This window comes from Lynx canadensis, chromosome E2 (genome assembly GCF_007474595.2).
Source record: "Lynx canadensis isolate LIC74 chromosome E2, mLynCan4.pri.v2, whole genome shotgun sequence".
Lineage (NCBI taxonomy): Eukaryota > Metazoa > Chordata > Mammalia > Carnivora > Felidae > Lynx > Lynx canadensis.
The window spans coordinates 54,762,917-54,781,996 of NC_044317.1; the positions used below are offsets into that span (position 1 = coordinate 54,762,917).

The 19,080-nt window shown below is 50.1% G+C and overlaps 2 protein-coding genes and 1 long non-coding RNA gene across 4 annotated transcripts; 1 reads left to right on the forward strand and 2 right to left on the reverse strand.

Annotated features, from left to right (window-relative positions):
* Positions 1–6,453: 6,453 nt before the first annotated feature.
* On the reverse strand, positions 6,454–10,223 carry LOC115503246 (sialic acid-binding Ig-like lectin 14). Its single transcript, XM_030299361.2, has 8 exons — positions 9,935–10,223; positions 9,761–9,821; positions 9,312–9,695; positions 8,872–9,150; positions 8,631–8,678; positions 7,248–7,505; positions 7,017–7,152; positions 6,454–6,888 (listed from the first exon to the last, which is right to left on the reverse strand). Exons 1-8 carry the CDS (start codon positions 10,061–10,063, stop codon positions 6,846–6,848), a joined length of 1,338 nt encoding a protein of 445 aa, XP_030155221.1. The 5' UTR covers positions 10,064–10,223; the 3' UTR covers positions 6,454–6,845.
* Positions 9,983–15,900, forward strand: LOC115503307. Its single transcript, XR_003965341.1, has 2 exons — positions 9,983–10,071; positions 15,620–15,900. It is a non-coding gene; the product is annotated as an uncharacterized LOC115503307 (long non-coding RNA).
* On the reverse strand, positions 12,323–18,150 carry LOC115503254 (sialic acid-binding Ig-like lectin 8). 2 transcript variants are annotated; one of them, XM_030299378.1, is made up of 4 exons: positions 16,878–18,150; positions 16,416–16,694; positions 16,143–16,190; positions 12,323–13,716 (listed from the first exon to the last, which is right to left on the reverse strand). In XM_030299378.1, exons 1-4 carry the CDS (start codon positions 17,317–17,319, stop codon positions 13,628–13,630), a joined length of 858 nt encoding a protein of 285 aa, XP_030155238.1. In that variant the 5' UTR covers positions 17,320–18,150; the 3' UTR covers positions 12,323–13,627. The 2 variants fall into 2 exon arrangements, with proteins under 2 accessions (XP_030155238.1, XP_030155237.1); XM_030299377.1 differs by lacking the exon at positions 12,323–13,716 and having other exon boundaries at positions 15,235–16,190.
* Between the last annotated feature and the right edge of the window lie 930 nt (positions 18,151–19,080).

Sequence of the window (19,080 nt, forward strand, 5' to 3'; positions counted from 1 at the left end):
AGTTCAAGCCACGCATCGGGCTCTGTGCTGACAGCTCAGAGCCTGGAGCCTGCTTCAGATTCTATGTCTCCCTCTCTCTCTGCCCCTCCCCACTCGTGCTCTGTCTCTTTCTCTCTCTCTCAAAAATAAAAAACCTAAAAAAAAAATTTTTTTTTAATGATCTCACAGGATATCACACCAGACGAGTCCACTCTGTGACTGAGATGGAACAAGCTAAGGATGAGAATTCTCCATAGTCCTGTCTTAACACAGACACAAACAAGAACACTGTCTAAGCTACAAAATGACCACACAGCAGCCCCCCCACCCCGCCCCTAATCCAGAGTAACATGAATGACTGTGCGAATATTTACCAAATGTGGCTTTAGCCTTTGCTGTGGACTGAATGCTGTATCTTCCCCCCAACATTCAAGTGCTGAGGCCCGAATCCCCGGTGCCGTGGTATTTGGAGGTGCGGCCTTTGGGAGGTGATTAGGTTAGGAGGGTAGAGTTTCCTGAATGAGATTTGTGTGCCCTTATAAAAGAGACCCTAGACGGCACCCTTACCCCTCCCGCCACATGAGGACAAGTGAAAAGCCCTCCGTGAACCAGGACGTGTGTTCTCACAAGACACCGGATATGTCGGTGTCTTGGTCTTGAATTTCTCAGCCTTCAGAACTGTGAGAAATAAATTTCTGTTGTCCATAAGCTACCCAGTGTGTGATGCTTTGTTATAGCGGCCTGAACTGACTAAAACAGATACCCCTGGGAGCTCAGAGACATCACTTGGTGAGCTGGCATTTATTCATGTAACTAAAACCCTTGTCAAGCTATTAAACATTTCTGTCATTCTAGAAAATACTATCCATCATGCTCTTCCCTACCAGTACCAGTATTCAGAGTTAGAGCCTCTGCCCTGTGGATAGGGGGCAGCTTGAAGAAGAGAGCCTCTAACTTCTCAGCTGTGTTCACCTGGAATTTAGGGTCTTCAACACGTAGCTGGCAGGGGATGAGAAGTGGGGTAGCCACCTGCCCTTTCATAGGAGGGTGCCGTGGCCCTCAACTTCAGACTTGGAGGAGAGGGCGCCTATATTCTTGCTTCATCCCACTGGAATGGAGTTTCTATCATCCTGAACCAGAATAGGAATGGGAGTGGAATCAGCAACATTATTCTTAAAAGCCAAAACTGGGAATGATTGAAATGTCCCTCGGCTGGTGAATGCATAAATGAAATGTGGTGTATATTCATAGAATGTAATAACATTGAGAATAAAATGCCACTAACTAATGGCATGTGCTCTAACATGTTTGGACCTCAAAAACCTAATGTCTGGTGAAAGATATCAGGCACAACAGACTTTATATTATGTGATTCGATGTATATGAAATATTCATAAAATAGTTCATTAGAGACTGAAAGCAGATCAATGAGTTCCTGGAGCTGTGAAAGGACTGGTATTGATTACAAATGGGCACAAGGGTCCTCTTTAGGCTAATAAAAATGTGTGACAATGACTACACAACTCTATAAATTTACTAAAAAAGCCATTGAACTGTACACTTACAATGAATTTTGTGTTATATAAGTTGTATCTTAATAAAACAGTTATTAAAACTTCAAGGGGGTGGGGGAGCACCTGGCTGTCTCAGTCAGTAGATTATGTAACTCTTAATCTTGGGGTTGAGAGTTGGGTGTAGAGATTACTTACAAAAATTAAAATCTTTAAAATAAATAAATAAAAAACATAAAAGACCTAGGAATAAACCTAACCAAAGGGGTGAAAAGTCTATACACTGAAAACTATAGAAAGCTTATGAGAGAAATTGAAGAAGACACACCAAAAAATGGAAAAATATTCCAAGCTCTTGGATTGGAAGAACAAATATTGTTAAACTGTCAATACTACCCAAAGCAATCTACATATTCAATGCAATCTCTATCAAAATAACACCAGCATTCTTCACAGAGCTAGCACAAACACTCCTAAAATTTGTATGGAACCAGAAAAGACCCCAAATAGCCAAAGCAATCCCGAAAAAGAAAACCAAAGCTGGAGGCATCACAATCCTGGATGTCAAGCTGTATTACAAAGCTATAAGTATCAAGACAGTATGGTACTGGCACAAAAACAGACACTCAGGATCAATGGAACAGAAGAGAGAACTCAGAAATGGACCCACAAACACATAGCCAACTAATCTTTGACAAAGCAGGAAAGAACACCCAATGGAATAAAGACAGTCTCTTCAGCAAGTGGTGCTGGGAAAACTGGACAGCGGCATGCAGAAGAATGAACCTGGACCACTTTCTTACACCATACACGAAAAGAAACTCAAAATGGATGAAAGACCTAAACAGAAGACAGGAAGCCTTCAAAATCCTAGAGGAGAAAGCTGGCAAAAACCTGTTTGATCATGGCCGCAGCAACTTCTTACTCAACACATCTCCAGAGGCAAGGGAAACAAAAGCAAAAATGAACTATTGGGACCTCATCAAAACAAAAAGGTTCCGCACAGAGAAGGAAACAGTCAGTAAAACTAAAAGGCAACCAACGGAATGGGAGAAGATATTTGCAAGTGACATATCAGATAAAGGGTTAGTATCCAAAATCTATAAAGAACTTATCAAACTCGACATCCAAAAGACAAATAATCCAGTGAAGCAATGGGCAAAAAGACATGAATAGACACTTCTCCAAGGAAGACATCCTGATGGCCAACCGACACATGAAAAAATGCTCAACATCACTCATCATCAGGGAAATACAAGTTAAAACCACAATGAGATACCCCCTCACATCAGTCAGAATGGCTAACATTAACAACTCAGGCAACAACAGATGTTGGCGAAGATGTGGAGAAAGAGGAACCCTTTTGCACTGCTGGTGGGAATGCAAACTGGTGCAGCCACTCTGGAAAACAGTATGGAGGTTACTCAAAAAATTAAAAATATAGAACTACCCTACGACCCAGCAATTGAACTAGTAGGTATCTATCCAAAGGATACAGGTGTAGTGTTTGAAAGAGACACACGCACCCCAATGTTAATAGCAGCACTATCAACAATAGCCAAAGTATGGAAAGAACCCAAGTGTCCATCAATGGGTGGATGAATAAAGAGGATGTGGTATACACATACAATGGAGTATTACTCGGAAATCAAAAAGAATGAAATCTTGCCATTTGCAACTACGTGGATGAAACTAGGGGTATTACGTTAAGCAAAATTAGTCAGAAAAAGACAAATATCATATGACTTCACTCATATGAGGAATTTAAGACACAGAACAGATGAACACAAGGGAAAGGAAGCAAAAATAATATAAAAACAGGGAGGGGGACAAAACATAAGAGACTCTTAATTATGGAGAACAAACAGAGGTTTACTGGAGAGGTTGTGGGAGGGAGGATGGCTAAATGTATAAGGGGCATTAAGGAAGACACTTGTTGGGATGAGCACTGGATGTTATACATAGGGGATGAATCACTGGAATCTACTCCTGAAATCATTGTTGCACTATATACTAACTAACTTGGATGTAAATTTAAAAATTGATTGATTAATTAATTTAAAAAAGAAATAAAGATATTTTTAAAATTAAATAAATAAATAAGCAAACAAACAGTCTGCTGGAGACTTCTGCTTCTGAGCCTGAGAGAGTCATAGGGTCCAGAATTATCCTCCTGTAAACAACTAGAATATCAAACAAAATACAAGAAACTTCTCTTTTCATACATGGAAGAATGGTGATCCTTGAGAGAAGGACAAAAATGAGGTGAACCATATAATCACTGAGGTTTTCTGTGAGGAGTTTGTTTGTAGATAGCAGAGTGAGAAAAAGGGTAAGGGCACCATAAAAGGGACTGAAATTTCACTGAGTCGAGCGTGGCTAAAATATGTAGGTCAGAGTTTCAGACAGGAGTATTGTGGAGAAAGGGTTCAGAGTCTCAATGAAAGGTCCTGGAGTCATTGGATCTGCACAAGCATAGGGTGAAACCCCATGAACCCAAATGAGAACAATTTCTAAGGAGAGAGCAATTACCAGAGAGTTATTAGTTGGAAGATTCCCAGAGCTCACAAAGGGCTTGGACATGTGTATATTCCCTCCAGCCAGAGTAAAGATACCTTCTTGAATCTATGGAGTATTCAGTGAAAGCTCCAACAGGGTGATGGCATTCAAGTGAAAGAAAATTAGCCCAACACTAGACCTATCTTAGGAGGGGCTAAAATTAAAAAGTCTTAAAAATATTGGCCCAACATGCTAGTAACCTAACTGCCTTAAAAAAAAAAAAAGACCAATGTGTTTAAAGAAATACAACAAAAGCATGCAGTCAGCCACATAAAACTGACAGTGTCCAGCACTCAGTGAAAACTTACCAGACATACAAAGAATTATGAACACGTGACACTCAACAGAAAAATTCATCCAATGGGATCAGGGTCAGACATGACACAGGAGGCAGATCTAGGAGACAAAGACATTAAAAAACTTATTATAAGTATGTGCAATATATACTCAAGGATGTAAAGGAAAACGTCACCATTATATGGAGAAGGAGTGTAAGATTAAAAAGAAAGGAAATGTAACTTAAAAAAATTTTTTTAAGTTCATTTACTTATTTTGAGAGAGTGAGAGAGAACAAATGGGGAGGGGCAGACTGAAGGAGAGACAGAATCCCAAGCAGGGTCTGCACCATGAGTGCAGAGCCCAATGCAGGGCTTGAATTCACGAACCGTGAGATCAAGACCTGAGCTGAGATCAAGAGTCAGACGCCTAACCGACTGAGTCACCCAGGCGCCCCAAAGGAAATGCAACTTTTAAAGAAGAAAATAAAAAAAGAAAGAAAGAAAGAAGAAAATATATTATCTGAGATGAGAGTTCCACTGAATAAGATCAACAGCAGATTCAACATTGTAGAATGATTGGTGATCTTGGAGATGTATCAGTAGATCCTGTTCAAACAGCAGAATATAGAGGAAAAAAGGCTGGAAAATGGCAAACAGATGTTCAGGGCCCTAAGAGATATTATCAGGCCACATAACCATATGTAAAAGGACAGGCCCAGGGGATATGAGAGAATAAGAATAGAAAAAAAGAATTGAAATAAATATTGGCTTCAATTTTTACAAGTTTGATCAGTGTTATAAATCCACGGATCCAAGGTACTCAACAAATTCCAAACAGGATAATATTTTCTCTCTTTTTGTTTTCCCCTCTACCACTCCCCCCATCTTCCTGTCTCTTCCTTCACACACACACACACACACACACACACACACACACACGAAGGCATATATTAACCAAATGATTTAAACCCAGGGAAAAAGAGAAAATATTAAAACCAGCCAGAGAAAAAGACAAACTACAAACAAAGAAAGATAAGAATTACAGAATTCTCACAAGAAACTATGAAAACCAAAAGAATTTGAAGAACTGAAAGGGAAGACAATGTTATCCTAAAATTCTTTACCCAATAAAAAAATATCTTTCCAAGCTAATGTAAACAGAAGCTTTTAGACAAAAAAGAGCTGAGAGAATTCATCACCAGCATACCTATGCCACAAGAAATATAAGAAAATATTTCAGGCACAAGGAAAGTGATGCTGTAGAGAAATCTTAATGTATACAAAGAAATTAAGAGCAATCGAGTGGTTAATATGTGGATAAACATGAAATGGTTTCTTTTTCTAATGAAAGAGATCTCTTTATAACAACTCAGGAAACAACAGATGTTGGCGAGGATGTGGGGAAAGAAGAACCCTCCTGCACTGCTGTGGAGAATGCAAACTGGTGCAGCTGCTCTGGAAAACAGTATGGAGGTTTCTCAAAAAATTAAAAATATAGAACTACCCTATGACCCAGCAATTGCACTACTAGGTGTTTATCCAAAGGATACAGGTGTGCTGTTTCGAAGGGGCACGTACACCCCAATGTTAATAGCAGCACTATCAACAATAGCCGAAGTATGGAAAGAGCCCAAATGTCCATCGATGGACGAATGGATAAAGAAGATGTGGTATATATATACAATGGAGTATTACTCGGCAATCAAAAGGAATGAAATCTTGCCATTTGTAACTACGTGGATGGAACTGGAGGGTATTATGCTAAGCAAAATTAGTCAGTCATAGAAAGACAAATATCCTATGACTTCACTCATAGGAGGACTTTAAGAGACAAAACAGATGAACATAAGGGAAGGGAAGCAAAAATAAGACAAAAGCAGAAAGGGAGACAAATCTTAGGAGACTCTTAAATACAGAGAACAATCTGAGGGTTGCCGGTGAGGTATTGGGTGGGGGTGGGGGTTAAATGGGCAAGGGACATTAAGGAGGGCACCTGTTGGGATGAGCACTGAGCGTTCTATGTAGGCGATGAATCGCTAAATTCTATTCCTGAAATTATTATTATGCTATATGTTAACTAATTTGGATTCAAAAAGAAGGAAGAAAAAAAGAAAGGAAACATCAAAAAAGAGAGAAAAAAGATCTCTTTAACATTCGCTGTTTTAAAAATAATAATATTATGAGATTTATAACAATATAGTATGGGGTTGAATTATGGGCTTATCCCAACCACATTAAGGTAGAAGCAAAATGTTACAAAGGGGCTACATAATTCAAATTAATAATAACAAAGCTTTATCCATCCCCTCACTTGCCCTCTCCCGCCATTGGTGCAGAACCACCAGGAAGCTTCTCGGGCAGCGGAGGTGAAGAGACTTTAGTTCTGGAGAAGAGGGGCAGGGCCACGCCATCCGGCACCGCCTTGCTCCACAAGAGCTGTGCCAGGGTGAGTCTCGGGATGTGATAGCTGGATGGATCTTCAGCCGTCAGGCATCGGCATCACGGTGAGGAAGGGGGCTCACTTACAACCTGCAGCCTTATCCTCTTTGGAGCCTCTGAACCTGGTGGAAAACACAGTTCCGAAATGAGAGACCAGTTCCGTGGAGGGTTTGCTCTGGAGAGGACAAGGAATGTGACGTCACCCAAGGGGTCGCCCAAATCTGGGACGTCTTGAGAAAGGGCTTCTCACCTGGTGTAATAGATCCAGGTGAGGCCATAGGTGAGAAGGAAGCCAGCCCCCATGAGGGCCCCTCTGAGCAGGGTGAGGACAAGAGGCCAGGTGTTCCACGGCTCCCCAGATATCGGGGGGCAGGAACAGGAGATTCCTGGGGCAAGAGGATGGGAGTGAGTTTCCTTAAGTCCACACCTTGGTCCTGTCCACAGCCCCACCTCGGAATGCAGGTGTCCTGCGTGCACTCACCCTGCACAATTAGGTTCAGGGAGACGTGGTTGGAGCCCCACGGATGCTGAGCTCGGCAGGTGAATTCTCCTCCATCCCCCAAGACCAGCCGGGGCAGCACTAGGACCCCGGGATCTGAAGGCTGGGAGGGGCTCAGGGTCAGGCTTCCCCGGGACCAGCTCAGCCTGGCGGGGAAGTGGCTGTCAGTGTCACAGACCAGGCGTAGGGACTGGCCCTCCTCAACTCGCAGAGAGGTGGCATTGCCCAGGGCCTCTGGGACTGGGGGACAGAGAGAGTCAGAAGGGCAGGACTGGGAGCCCCTTCTCTCCCTCTGTCCTTCCACAGACACGGGGGGTGGAATATAGTGTCTCGCAGACAAGCGTTCCAAGCTAAGGCAAGTAAGAGTGAAGACCCATCAGGGGAAGTGAGGACAGGTACCCGGTGATCCCAGGACAGGCAGATGGACCTCTGAGCAAGAGCTGGCCATGTCTAGACCTGGCAGAGAACATCCCAGGACGTGGACTTTGGTGCGTGATGCCGAGGAGGGGTGTGGACACAGGTAGGTCTGACCACTTGCAGGGAAGATTCGGAGGCTCACACACAGGTGATGCTCTCAGCCTTTCCTCTGAGGGCCACGGGGAGCCATGGGAGGGTTTTGAGCAGGGGAGGAACAGGGTCCGATCTAGGGCATGTAGAGACGCATTTGGGCCCAACTGCAGCGGGCAGGACGGGGAGGGGACAGAGACTGAACAGAGAAGGCCGGACCAGGGTGCAGGTGGTCTCACCGTGTCCAGGTAAGAGAGACAGAGGCCCGAGGCGGGGCTGCTGCTGTGGGGGTGGGGGAAGAGAGCCGCTGTGACATTTTCAGGAAGTCCAGTTTGCAAAACTCACTGAGTCATGGGGGGAGTGTCGGGCGAGGCACAGAAATGTCTAAAGTGACTTCCAGGATATTGACTCAGGTTGTTCAGGAGGAAGGCCCTCCCACCAGTGGCAGGGGAGTGCACTCAGGACGATCGGGACGGGACAGAGATGTGTGAGGGTCTTCAGGGCACCAGGGGACGGGCTTACCCACGGGGTCACGCAGGAAGCAGCCAGAGGCCCGGAGCCTGGCAACAGGAAGCTGTATTTAAGATGCCTTGTGGGACAGTGCAATGTCATGGTCACAGGAGAAGCGGAGAATCAGGAAAAGGGAATGATGGCAAGGAGGGGAGAGAGGTCAGGGGAGAGGAGGCAGCCGTGGTGACAGCACATGGTGGAACAGGACTCACAGTGATTCTAGAGAGGCCGGCCAGGGGGCGGGACCAGGGAGGGGATAAGGAGCCATGGGGTTTCATTCCATCAGACCCTTACAACATTCCCTTATCTGACCTCTGAGACATCAGTTGTGCCCCAGGTCTCTCCCACCTGTGCTATTTCCCCTGAAGATGCGGATGATCAGGTTCTGCGGAGCATCTGGAACAGGAACAAATAATTGGTCACCTGCAGTATTGTGAGGTGGTCACGAGGGGGGGGGGGGGCCGGGTATTCTCTCCATTTGAACCTGTGCTTCCAAGAATACTCCCCAAGTATCCCACCCGAGCCCTGCCTCCCCCACCCCCAGCACCCACTGTCCTCAGGGACCCTGGCGTCCTGGCCTGGCACTCACAGGACACGTCGAACTGGATGGTCCTCTCTGTGCTCACGTTAGCTCCAGGGAAGGTCACTCGACAGGTGAGGTCGGTGCCGTGGTCCCGGGGCCCCGGGGTGAGGGTGAGCACCGAGGAGAAGTGTGTCCCGTGGCCCAGGGAGGTGAGGGCATCCCCGATCCAGGAGAAGGTCGGCGGCGTCCCCCTCTTACAGGCCCAGGGCACGCTACAGGTAATGTTCTTGGGCTGGCCAGATTCTAGGGGCCCCTGGATGTGGATGTCAGGTGTCCTTGTGAGAGCTGAGGGAGAAAGAGAGACAGAGACCCAGGCCCTGCGTGTGCCCCCAGAAGCAGCCTCTACACCAGGCCAGCCGTTTCCTCCCAGCCAGGATGGAAATCAGGTGGCCTGCCCTGGGGCCCTCAGGACCCATGCATGTCCTCTCCTTGACCCCACTCCTTACCCGTCACACGCACAGAGAGCCGGTTCTGTAGGAAATTATATCTCACAGAAGGCCCTCTCTCCACCCTAAAGAAGTATGTCCCCGAGTCCCTTCTCCGTGCGTCTCTGATGTCCAGGGAGCAGTCGTAGTCCCGCGGGTTTCCAAGGAGGCGGAATCGACCCTGGGTCTCCTTCTGCACTTTTCGACTTGGGTTGTTTGTGGCCACTGGATCATCCTGTGCTACGTTGGCCCCTTCCCGGAACCAGTAGCCATGCACAGGGTAAGAGTCATTCCAACTATTCAGGGGATAGAGGAAATTGCAGGGCACGGAGACGCACAGACCCTCCTGCACCACCAGTGACTCCAGAACCTGCAGCCAGTATCTCCTCTCCTGAGCCCGGGACCCTGCAGGGAATCGAGGGTCAGTAGCGGCCCCCGCCCGCCTGGCCCTCTCCCCTCCGCCCACTCACCTGCCCACAACAGGGGCAGCAGCAGAGGCAACAACATCTTAGAGACAGATGTCTGGGCTTCCTGTGGGTGGAGAAGGGAAGGCAGAGGGAGGCTGAGGGGGGCCCACGGGAAGCTGGGGAGGAGCACGAGGCCTCACGATTTCGCAAAAGGGGAACTGCCGCTGCGGAGCTCACCTCCCATCTGCAAGGTGCTGGTGACCCCCCGCACTCTCTCCTGGAGACCCCCACAGGAGAGACCAGGAGCAGAACGCTTCCCTCCACCAACGGGGCCTGGACCGGGGCCTCTGAGAGCACGTGAGGCATGGGACACGGTGAGTCTCCTAAGATCTTCCCATCTGAGGTGCTTGTCTGAGCAGTGTTGTCTACACCAGGGAGCTAGTCAACTGCTGTCTACACCTGGAGGGTCAGAGCCTCATCCAGACCCTCGAGTGGTCGGTCCTGCGAGGTGGAGGACTCTTGAGGTCTGTGAACATCCGCGGTAGAAGGAAAGAAGGGATGCTGGGTGAAGTGAAGGCAGGAACCGTTCATTCATTCATCCATTCCCCAAGTGCTTAGTGAACATCTGTGTCGGGGGAGCTGGAAACACGACAGATGAGTCTGACCAGGTCAATCTGGTGACAGGGTCCCCACCCATGGTACCACTTCCTCCCTAGACGACGGTGCTGTCCCCGTGGGGTGCAGAGCTGCAGGCATCTGTGACTTTGCTATGTGTCCTGGTGGCCTACTGGTTATTTTCTAAAAATCCAAGTGCAGGATTATTTTGGACTTGCGGTAAACAGGAACAACTCTTTTCAAGTTGCAGAACTTAAAGCGGTTCCCGTTAAGGAGCCACCCCCCATTTCCCCCTCCCCCCAGCCCCGGAAACCACTGTTGTACTTCCTGTCTCCAGGAATTTGACTGCTTTAGAGACCTCATATAAGTGGAATCATTTCAATCGGCCATAACGTCCTCAGGGTTCATCCGTGTGGCGGCATGTGTCAGAATTTCTGCCCTTTTTAAGGCTGAATAATATTCCATGATGGGTTAGAACACATTTCGTTTATCTGTTCAGCTGTTGAGGGACACCTGGGCTGCTTTTTACCTGGCTATCGTGAATAATACTGCTACGAACATGGGTGTGTAAACATCTCTTGGCCCCTGCTCTCCATCCTGCATATGCACCCAGAGGTGGGGCCACTGGACCATATGGTAATTCTAATACTAATTACACACACGCACACACACACGCACACACACACAACACACACAGGGGAGGGGGAGGGGCAGATAGAGAAGGAGAGAGAGAGAGAGATAGAGAGAGAGAGAGAGAGAGAGAGAGAATCCCAGGCAGGCTCTGCATTGTCAGCGTGGAGTCTGATGCAGGGCTCGATCCCACAAGCGTGAGATCATGACCTGAGCCAAAATCAAGAGTCAGACACTCGACTGACTGAATGAGCCCACCCCGGTGCCCCCGTGTTTAACTCGTGAAGGAAAGTCCAAAGAGTTTTCCACAAGGCTGCACCATTTTTCATTCCTGCAAGCCATGTGCATGGGTTCCCATGTGTCCACATCTTTGCCAACACTGGTTTCCTTCTTTCTTCTTCTTTTAAGTAGAACATCTGTCCTAACAGATGTGGTTTAGACTTGCATCTCGCTAGTGACTAATGATGTTGATTATTTTTTTCATGTGCTCCTTGGGGGTCTGTGTATCCTCTTTGCCGAAGTGTCTATTCAAGTCCTTTGAAAAATTTTTTAATGTGTATTTATTTTTGAGAGACAGAGACAGAGTGTGAGTGGATGAGGGGCAGAGAAAGAGGGGGAGACACAAAATCAGAAACAGGCTCCAGGCTCTGAGCTGTCAGCACAGAGCCCGAGGTGGGGCTTGAACTGGGGACGAGCAAGAGCATGACCTGAGCTGGAGTCGGATGCTCAACCGACTGAGCCCCCCAGGCGCCCCGACTCAAGTCCTTCGGATGACAGAGATTTTGAAGTTGTGTTCATGGTCGTACCCTGGCACCCATGAAAATGCTGGCACGTAGCAGGTGTTCCACGATACTTCCGGACGAGTCTATGAGTGGGGCTCCTTGGTTAAGCCTCCAACTCTTGATCTTGGCTCGGGTCGTGATCTCACAGTTGGTGAGTTCGAGCCCTGCATCGGGTTCTGCGCTGATGGCGTGGAGCCTGCTTGGGATTCTGTCTTTCCTTCTCTCTGCCCTCCCCTGCTTGTGCTCTCTCCCTCTGTCTCTCAAAATAAATAAGTAAATAAACTTTAAAAAAGAAAAGAAACAGATATTTTTAAAAAATAAGTCTATGAGTAAATGACTGGCTATCACTCTTCCACTCAAAACCATACAACCACACATATGCACACAGGTGCGCACATATGCGCGCACACACACACACACACACACACACAGGTGAGTGGCATTTAAGACTGATCCTGAAGGTAATTAGGACTTGGAGAGGCAGGAATGGGGAGGGAACGGCATTTCAGGAGAAGGAACAGCATAGGCAAAGTCTCAGAGTCAGGAAAACCCTAACCCGGCTGGGTGTGGAGACGTTGTAAGATGCAGGGAGAGGTAGGGACCTGGGTGGAGAGTTCGGTGGGAAAGAGACCACATCAGGTCTTCAAATCTAGCCTGTTTGCCCCTCAGTTTGGACTGTGGAGAGGAATCCTAGGTCTTCATACTGTGGAGAAAGTGGATGATAATGGTGTCCCAAGACTCAGTGTTGAGGACGGAGGGGGAGGCAAGAGACAGGTGCATTAGAGGCCCGGGGAAAAGAGGAGGCCGCAGGAACAAGCAAGGTCAGGATGGGGAGGAGACGGGAGCTAGGATGAGCTTAGAGGAAGGATGGACAAGACCAGGTGATGTAGTGGACCAGGCAGAACAGAGGGAGGTCACGGTGGAGAACCACACCCCCAGTTCTGGCCTTAGAGATGAGACCATGCCAGCCATGTGAGGGAATCCCAGCAGAGAAGAAGGTTCAAGAGGAACGTGGCAGCTCAACCTCGGCCGTGCTGAGTGAAGCAATCCTGGGGCCATCCTGGAGGAGGTGATGGTGGGATGTTGGGTGCCCACGTCACTCACCTGAGGGATTAACTGGGGGTGGTGTTGGCCTCCTCCACGCCCCCTGCAGGCCTGGCTTCTCCTTCCTGAAGAATCTCAGTCTGAGAGAAGACACCGGGGCCTTTCGGTCTGGTCCTGGGAATGCAGGGCCAACTGATTCACTCCGGTTCCCAGTTAAGGGGCTGGAGGGCGGACGAGGTGGGAGAGTGCAGGTCTGGCCGCGTAGACAGCCGTGAGCACAGCAGGCGCAGCCCGTCCCGTCCTGGACACTGTGGTCAGCCTCCCCCCTGCCCTGCCCTCTGACCTGTTCAGTCCCTCCTGCGCTGGTTCTGGGACTCGGCCGCAATCCCCACCCCCCTCAGGCCTCCCCTCCCCCTGGGGCAGCGCTCACACGAGGACGATGAGGCGAAGGAGGATGGATTCCTGGATTCGTGAGCTTGACTGCTACACCGTGTCCTCTGCTCCCGGCTGGTCTCTGGACATCGGTCCCCCAGGCCCCCCTGCGTCACTGCTGTGGCACCCCATGTGCCTGAGCCGCACGCTACCCCGTGCCCTGGCCTTCCGGCGGCTGGACAGCGGGCTCTGGGGCTGCCTGCTCGGGGACCAGTGAGCCAAATGGCATTGAGGGATTAGGGTCCACTGTGCAGCCCCTGGACACTCACCCTGCAGAGAGAGGCTCAGGGAGGCGTGCTGGGAGCCCACCGCACTCCGAGCTCAGCAGGGGTATTCCCCTTCATCTCTCTCCTGTGCCCGAGGCAGCCCCAGCACCCCAGGGTTCCAGGGCTTTGAGGAGCACAGGGTCAGCTCCCCGGGGCCCAGCTCAGCCTGACTGGGGGGGTTGCTGTTGACACGGACCAGGTGCAGGGACTGGTCCTCCAGGACTGAAAGAGATGAGCCATCCTCCAAGCGCTGTGGCGGCGGAGAAAAAGAGACTGAGGGTCAGAATTACAAAGAAATTGATACAGGTGGACACCAGCAGAGAGGGGCAGACTCAGACACACAGACATGGACTGAGATCGAGACTCTGGGAGTCTCCCTTTGGGAGAGGGATCCAGGGAGAGGCACTGAGCATAAGCCCAGAGGCTGCTCAGGCCCCTTCTTTCTCTGCACTTTATCTCTGACATAGCTTTATCTCTGCCCCGATGGACTCTGTCTGGCCGGCTTCGGGCCCCAGGAAGCACAGACAGAGGGTCCTGGGCCTTCAGGACACCCATGCACGTGGTCATTCCTGCCCTAAATGCCGCATCCTTCCATCAGGACCCACACTGACCCAGCAAACGCTGTCCTTTCTTCGGATTTCCACTTGATACCTGTTTACTGACTTAACAAGTCATCTCCAAGGGGACTCAGTCTTACATTTTTTTTTTTTTACATTTATTTAGTTTTGAGAGACAGAGAGAGACAGAGCACGAGGCGGGGGGGGGCAGCGAGAGAGAGGGGGACACAGAATCTGAAGCGGGCTCCAGGCTCTGAGCTGTCAGCACCGAGCCCGACGCGAGGCTTGAACTCACGAACCGTACCCCAAGGGGTACCCCAAGGGGTCTTACTCGTAGAAACTCATGGTCTGGTGGGGAACAAGGACCCAGGAACAGGAGCTCCCAACACCACCTGACTCATGTTGAGGTGGTGGGGACACTGGGCTGGGCAGCCTTGGAGCTGGCAATGTAAATGAGACTGGCAGATCCAGGAGGGCCTCCTGGAGGAGGCAGCTTCTGAAGTCAAGTGTGAGAGGCAAGCAGGGGCGGCAAAATGATGACAGGGCTGGGAAGGGCACGGCAAGAAGGAGGAACAGAGAGTGCAAAGACAACCAAGGACAGAACACGTCCAAAGAACATCTAAGAGGACCTACCGAATCGGCGCTAAGGAGTGTGGGATAGAGGAGGGCCTTCAGAGAGGACACCACAGGAGGAAAGGCAGACAGTTTATTTTTACAAACTCAAAGTGGTGTGTGGGGGGGGTGGCACCTGGGCGGCTCAGTTGGTTAAGCCACTGACTTGGGTTCAGGTCATGATCTCGAAGTTTGTGCGTTCGAGCCCCACATCTGGCTCTGAGCTGACAGCTCGGAGCCTGCTTGGGATTCTCTCCCTCTCCCTCTCTGTCTGCCCCTCCCTCCCCCCCCCCAGTAAATAAATAAACATTTTAAAAAGGTACAAACTGGGGTGCCTGGGTGGCTCAGTCGGTTAAGCATCCGACTTCGCCTCAGGTCATGATCTCACAGCTCATGAGTTCGAGCCCTGCATCAGGCTGTGTGCTGACAGCTCAGAGCCCGGAGCCTGCTTCGGATTCTGTGTCTCCCTCTCTCTCGGCCCCTCCACTACTTGCACCCTGTCTCTCTTTTTCTCTCAAAAATAAATAACCATTAAACGTTTTTTTAAACATAACATAAAATAAACATTAAAGGTTTTTTTATAAAGGTAAAAACTTCCAGTTATAAAATAAGTAAATCCTGGGGATGTAATGTACAACAAGGTGATTATAGTTAACAATACCGCCTTGTGCATATTAGAAAGTTGCCGAGAGAATAGATCTTGAAGCCCTCAAAACAAGAAACAAAAAATTGTAACTATGGACGATGATGTTCCCAGTTTTACCAAGGCGATCATTTTGCAACATATACAAACAGCCAATCGTGACGTTACACACCTGAAACTAATAAGTTGTTATATGTCAAGTTGTTATGCCTCAATAAGAAAAAAATTGAACACGTGACCCAGCTACGTAACTTTCAGGAATTTATCCCAAAGGCATAGACACACACCTGAGAAAGTGGGTACGAGTACGAGATTATCGACTGCAGCGTTTCGGTTAATAGAATGAAAGGAACGCCGTGATGTCCCGTTAGTGGAAGGCGCACGCAGAAGCAGAACCCGCCCACGTGAAGGAACACTGCGCAGTCACAGAGCAGAAGGAGGACAGTCTGTGTTGCTGACGGCAAAGGGCCCCTTAGATGCTTAGCAAACACACTGAGGCTCAGAGCAGCGACACTTTCCGGGAGGGAACTGGACATCTGAGGCCGACTTTGCTGGGCGTTATGAATACGTGTCCGTGTGAATAGATTAGCTGTTCAAAAGCACTCAGATAAACGGTTGGCAGGAAAATAAAAGGTGAGGGCGTCCGGAGGTGCATGATAAGGGGCAGTTCTGCCGGGCGAGTGTCGCCCTGTTCTTGCTCTCCTGATAACAGGGGGGAGGGCAGAAGTGGGGGAGGGAGGGGCCGAAGGGGACAGCTGCTCACAGGGCCATGGGGGCCGGGGAGGGGGAGGGCCCCTGGGGGACCCACAAGAGGGACCCGGCCCTGCCCTTGCTCCCTGCACCCTAGTAGAGCCCCTATCCTACCTGTGCCGTTTTCTTGGAAGACAGTGACGGTCAAGTTCCACGGAGAATCTGGGACAGAAAGACATGGCAGATTGGCGTCAACGGAGAGGGCTGGTGGACATTGGCCCTCAGTCCCCACGGGAGCTGCAGAAATGGGAAGAGGGTGGAGATCCTCCTGACCCCCTCCCAGCCCACATGCCAGGACCCGACACCCAAGGTCCCAGGCCCTGACCCCCCAGCCAACTGCCCTCAGGACCCCATCAGGGATCCGGGTGGCCCTGGCCCGGTTCTCACAGGACACGTTGAGGTGAATGGTCCTCATTGTGGTCACTCCGGTCCCAGGCAAGGTCACCTGACAGGTGAGGTCGGTGCCGTGGTCTTGCAGCCGTGGGGTGAGGGTGAGCACAGAGGAGAGGTGGGTCTTGGGGCCCAGGGAGGCGAGGGCCGCTGACGTCCAGGAGAAGATGGGGGGCGTGCCCCACGCACAGGCCCAGGGCACAGAGCAGGTCAGGTTACTGGGGCGTCCAGACTCCAGGGTCCCCGAGATAAGGATGTCAGGTGTCTGGGTCAGGGCTGGGGGGAGATGGGGAGACACGGGGATCAGGAGGAGGGTCCGAGGTGCAGCCTTGAGAGAAGCCTCAAGCTTTGGTCCAGCCCCTGCCTCTGAGCCCCAGCATGCACCACCCCCAGCCCCTCCCGGGTTGTCCTGGGACCCCCAACCTTCCCCTGTGGCCTCTCCCACAATCTGCTCCTTACCTGTCACACGCACGGAGAGCTGGTCCCGTGTGTAAGTATATCTCACAGAAGGCCCCCTCTCCACCCTAAAGACGTATGTCCCCGAGTCCCCTCTCCGTGCGTCTCTGACGTCCAGGGAACAGTCGTAGTCCTGGGGGTTTCCGAAGAGGCGGAATCGGCCCTGGGACTCCTGCCGCACTTTTCCATCCGGGTTGTTTGTGGCCACTAGAACATCCTGTTGTACACCGGCCCCTTTCCGGAACCAGTAGCCGAGAGCTGGGGTAGACTCAGACCAGCCTTCCCGGGGATAGAAGCATCTGCAGGACACTCGCACACACAGGCCCTCCTGCCCCTTTGCGTCCTGCACTTGCAGCCAGTAATGCCCCTGTGGCCCCCTCCCGGCCCCCCTCTGGCCCTCGGCCCCCTCCGTCCCCCAGAGCAGGGCCAACAGCAGCAGAAGCATGTCTGGGCTTGGAGGTGCCGGGTCCCCGGGGAGCCTGTTTCTCCGGGTTTGTCTCTCAGAAGCTAAGAGCTGCAGGACTGAGAGGAGGCCCCGACAGGAAGGTGACAGTGATGTCAGAACAGTGGCCCTCCTCAGAGAAGGAACCTCGCACGCAGACGCTGTCAGGGCCGGGACAGCCCTTGGGAATCAGCCATCCACCACCACATCTCCACTGCTGGGGACCCTGGGCCTAGAGGCCAGAGAGGGTGAGAGCCTCGCCCAAATTCACACCCTGTGCAGGGCTCGAGCCCCATCTCCCGCCTTCCTGCCAATGCCCCTCCCTTCTGGGGTCATTTTTTTGCAAAGTGAAAAAGGGTTCCTTCCTTTGGGCCAGACCACCTGAATCACAGGCCGTACATGTCTGTGGAAGTCAGTGCTGCTGGTGGGGCGGGGCGGGGGGCATCAGGACCTGGGAGATGGGGGAGGCTAGAAGGAGGTGTGAGGAGGCCCACTGTCCTCCCTCCCTCGGAATCCACGTGGTGGGCATCCCTTCCCTGCTCACGAGGTCACACACTAGCCCCGGGCACGGCCTCAAGAGTCACTGTAAAACAGTAAGTGTCCAGCACCTGGAGCTCTCTGTGACAAGTAACTGTAATTCTGTGATTATATGTGCTTTGTGTGTTTCAAAATTCCATTTGTAGATGCCTACATATTACACTTGTATATTTGGGGTGTGTGTGAATTAAGCCTTTGATCTTTATGAAGTGCCCATTGTTTTTAATGTTTGTTTATTTATTTATTTATTTATTTATTTATTAATGTTTATTTATTTTTGAGACAGAGAGAGACAGAGCATGAACGGGGGATGGTCAGAGAGAGAGGGAGACACAGAATCCGAAGCAGGCTCCAGGCTCTGAGCTGTCAGCACAGAGCCCGACGCGGGGCTCGAACTCACGGACCGTGAGATCGTGACCCGAGCCGAAGTCGGACGCTCAACCGACTGAGCCACCCAGGTACCCCGAATGTTTATTTAGTTTTGAGAGAGAGGGTGCCCGCACGAGAGGGGGAGGGGCAGAGAGAGAGGGGGGCAGAGGATCTGAAGCAGGCTGGAACTCACAAACCTTGAGATCATGACCTGAGCACAAGTAGGACGCTAAACTGACTGAGCCACGCAGGCGCCCTACAAAGTGCCCATTCTTAATGCCTTTTGCCTCAAAGACTCATTCATCTGATTTTAGGACACCAACACCAGCTTTCTTTTGTTTAGTGCTTGCGTGGTGCATGGTATCTCTTTCAACATCTTGTCATTTCAACCTTTCTGAATCTTTCCATTTTATTTTTTTAAGCTTATATATTTGAGAGGAAGAGAGAGAGAGAGAGAGATACCATGCAGGGCGGGGCAGGGAGAGAGGGAGAGAGAATGCCAAGCGGGCTCTGCCCTGTCAGCACAGAGCCTGATATGGGGCTTGAATTCATGAACCATGAGATCACAACTTAAGTCAATTTTGGAAGCTTAACCAACTGGGCCATCTAGGTACCCCTACATTTTATTTTATTTTATTTTATTTTATTTTATTTTATTTTATTTTATTTTTATAATTTTTTTAACATTTATTCATTTTTGAGAGACAGAGAGGGATAGACCATGAGCAGGGGAGGGGCGGAGAGAGAGGGAGACACAGAATCCAAAGCAGGCTCCAGGCTCCGAGCTGTCAGCACAGAACCTGATGCGGGACTTGAACTCACAGACTGCGAGATCATGACCTGAGCTGAAGTCAGATG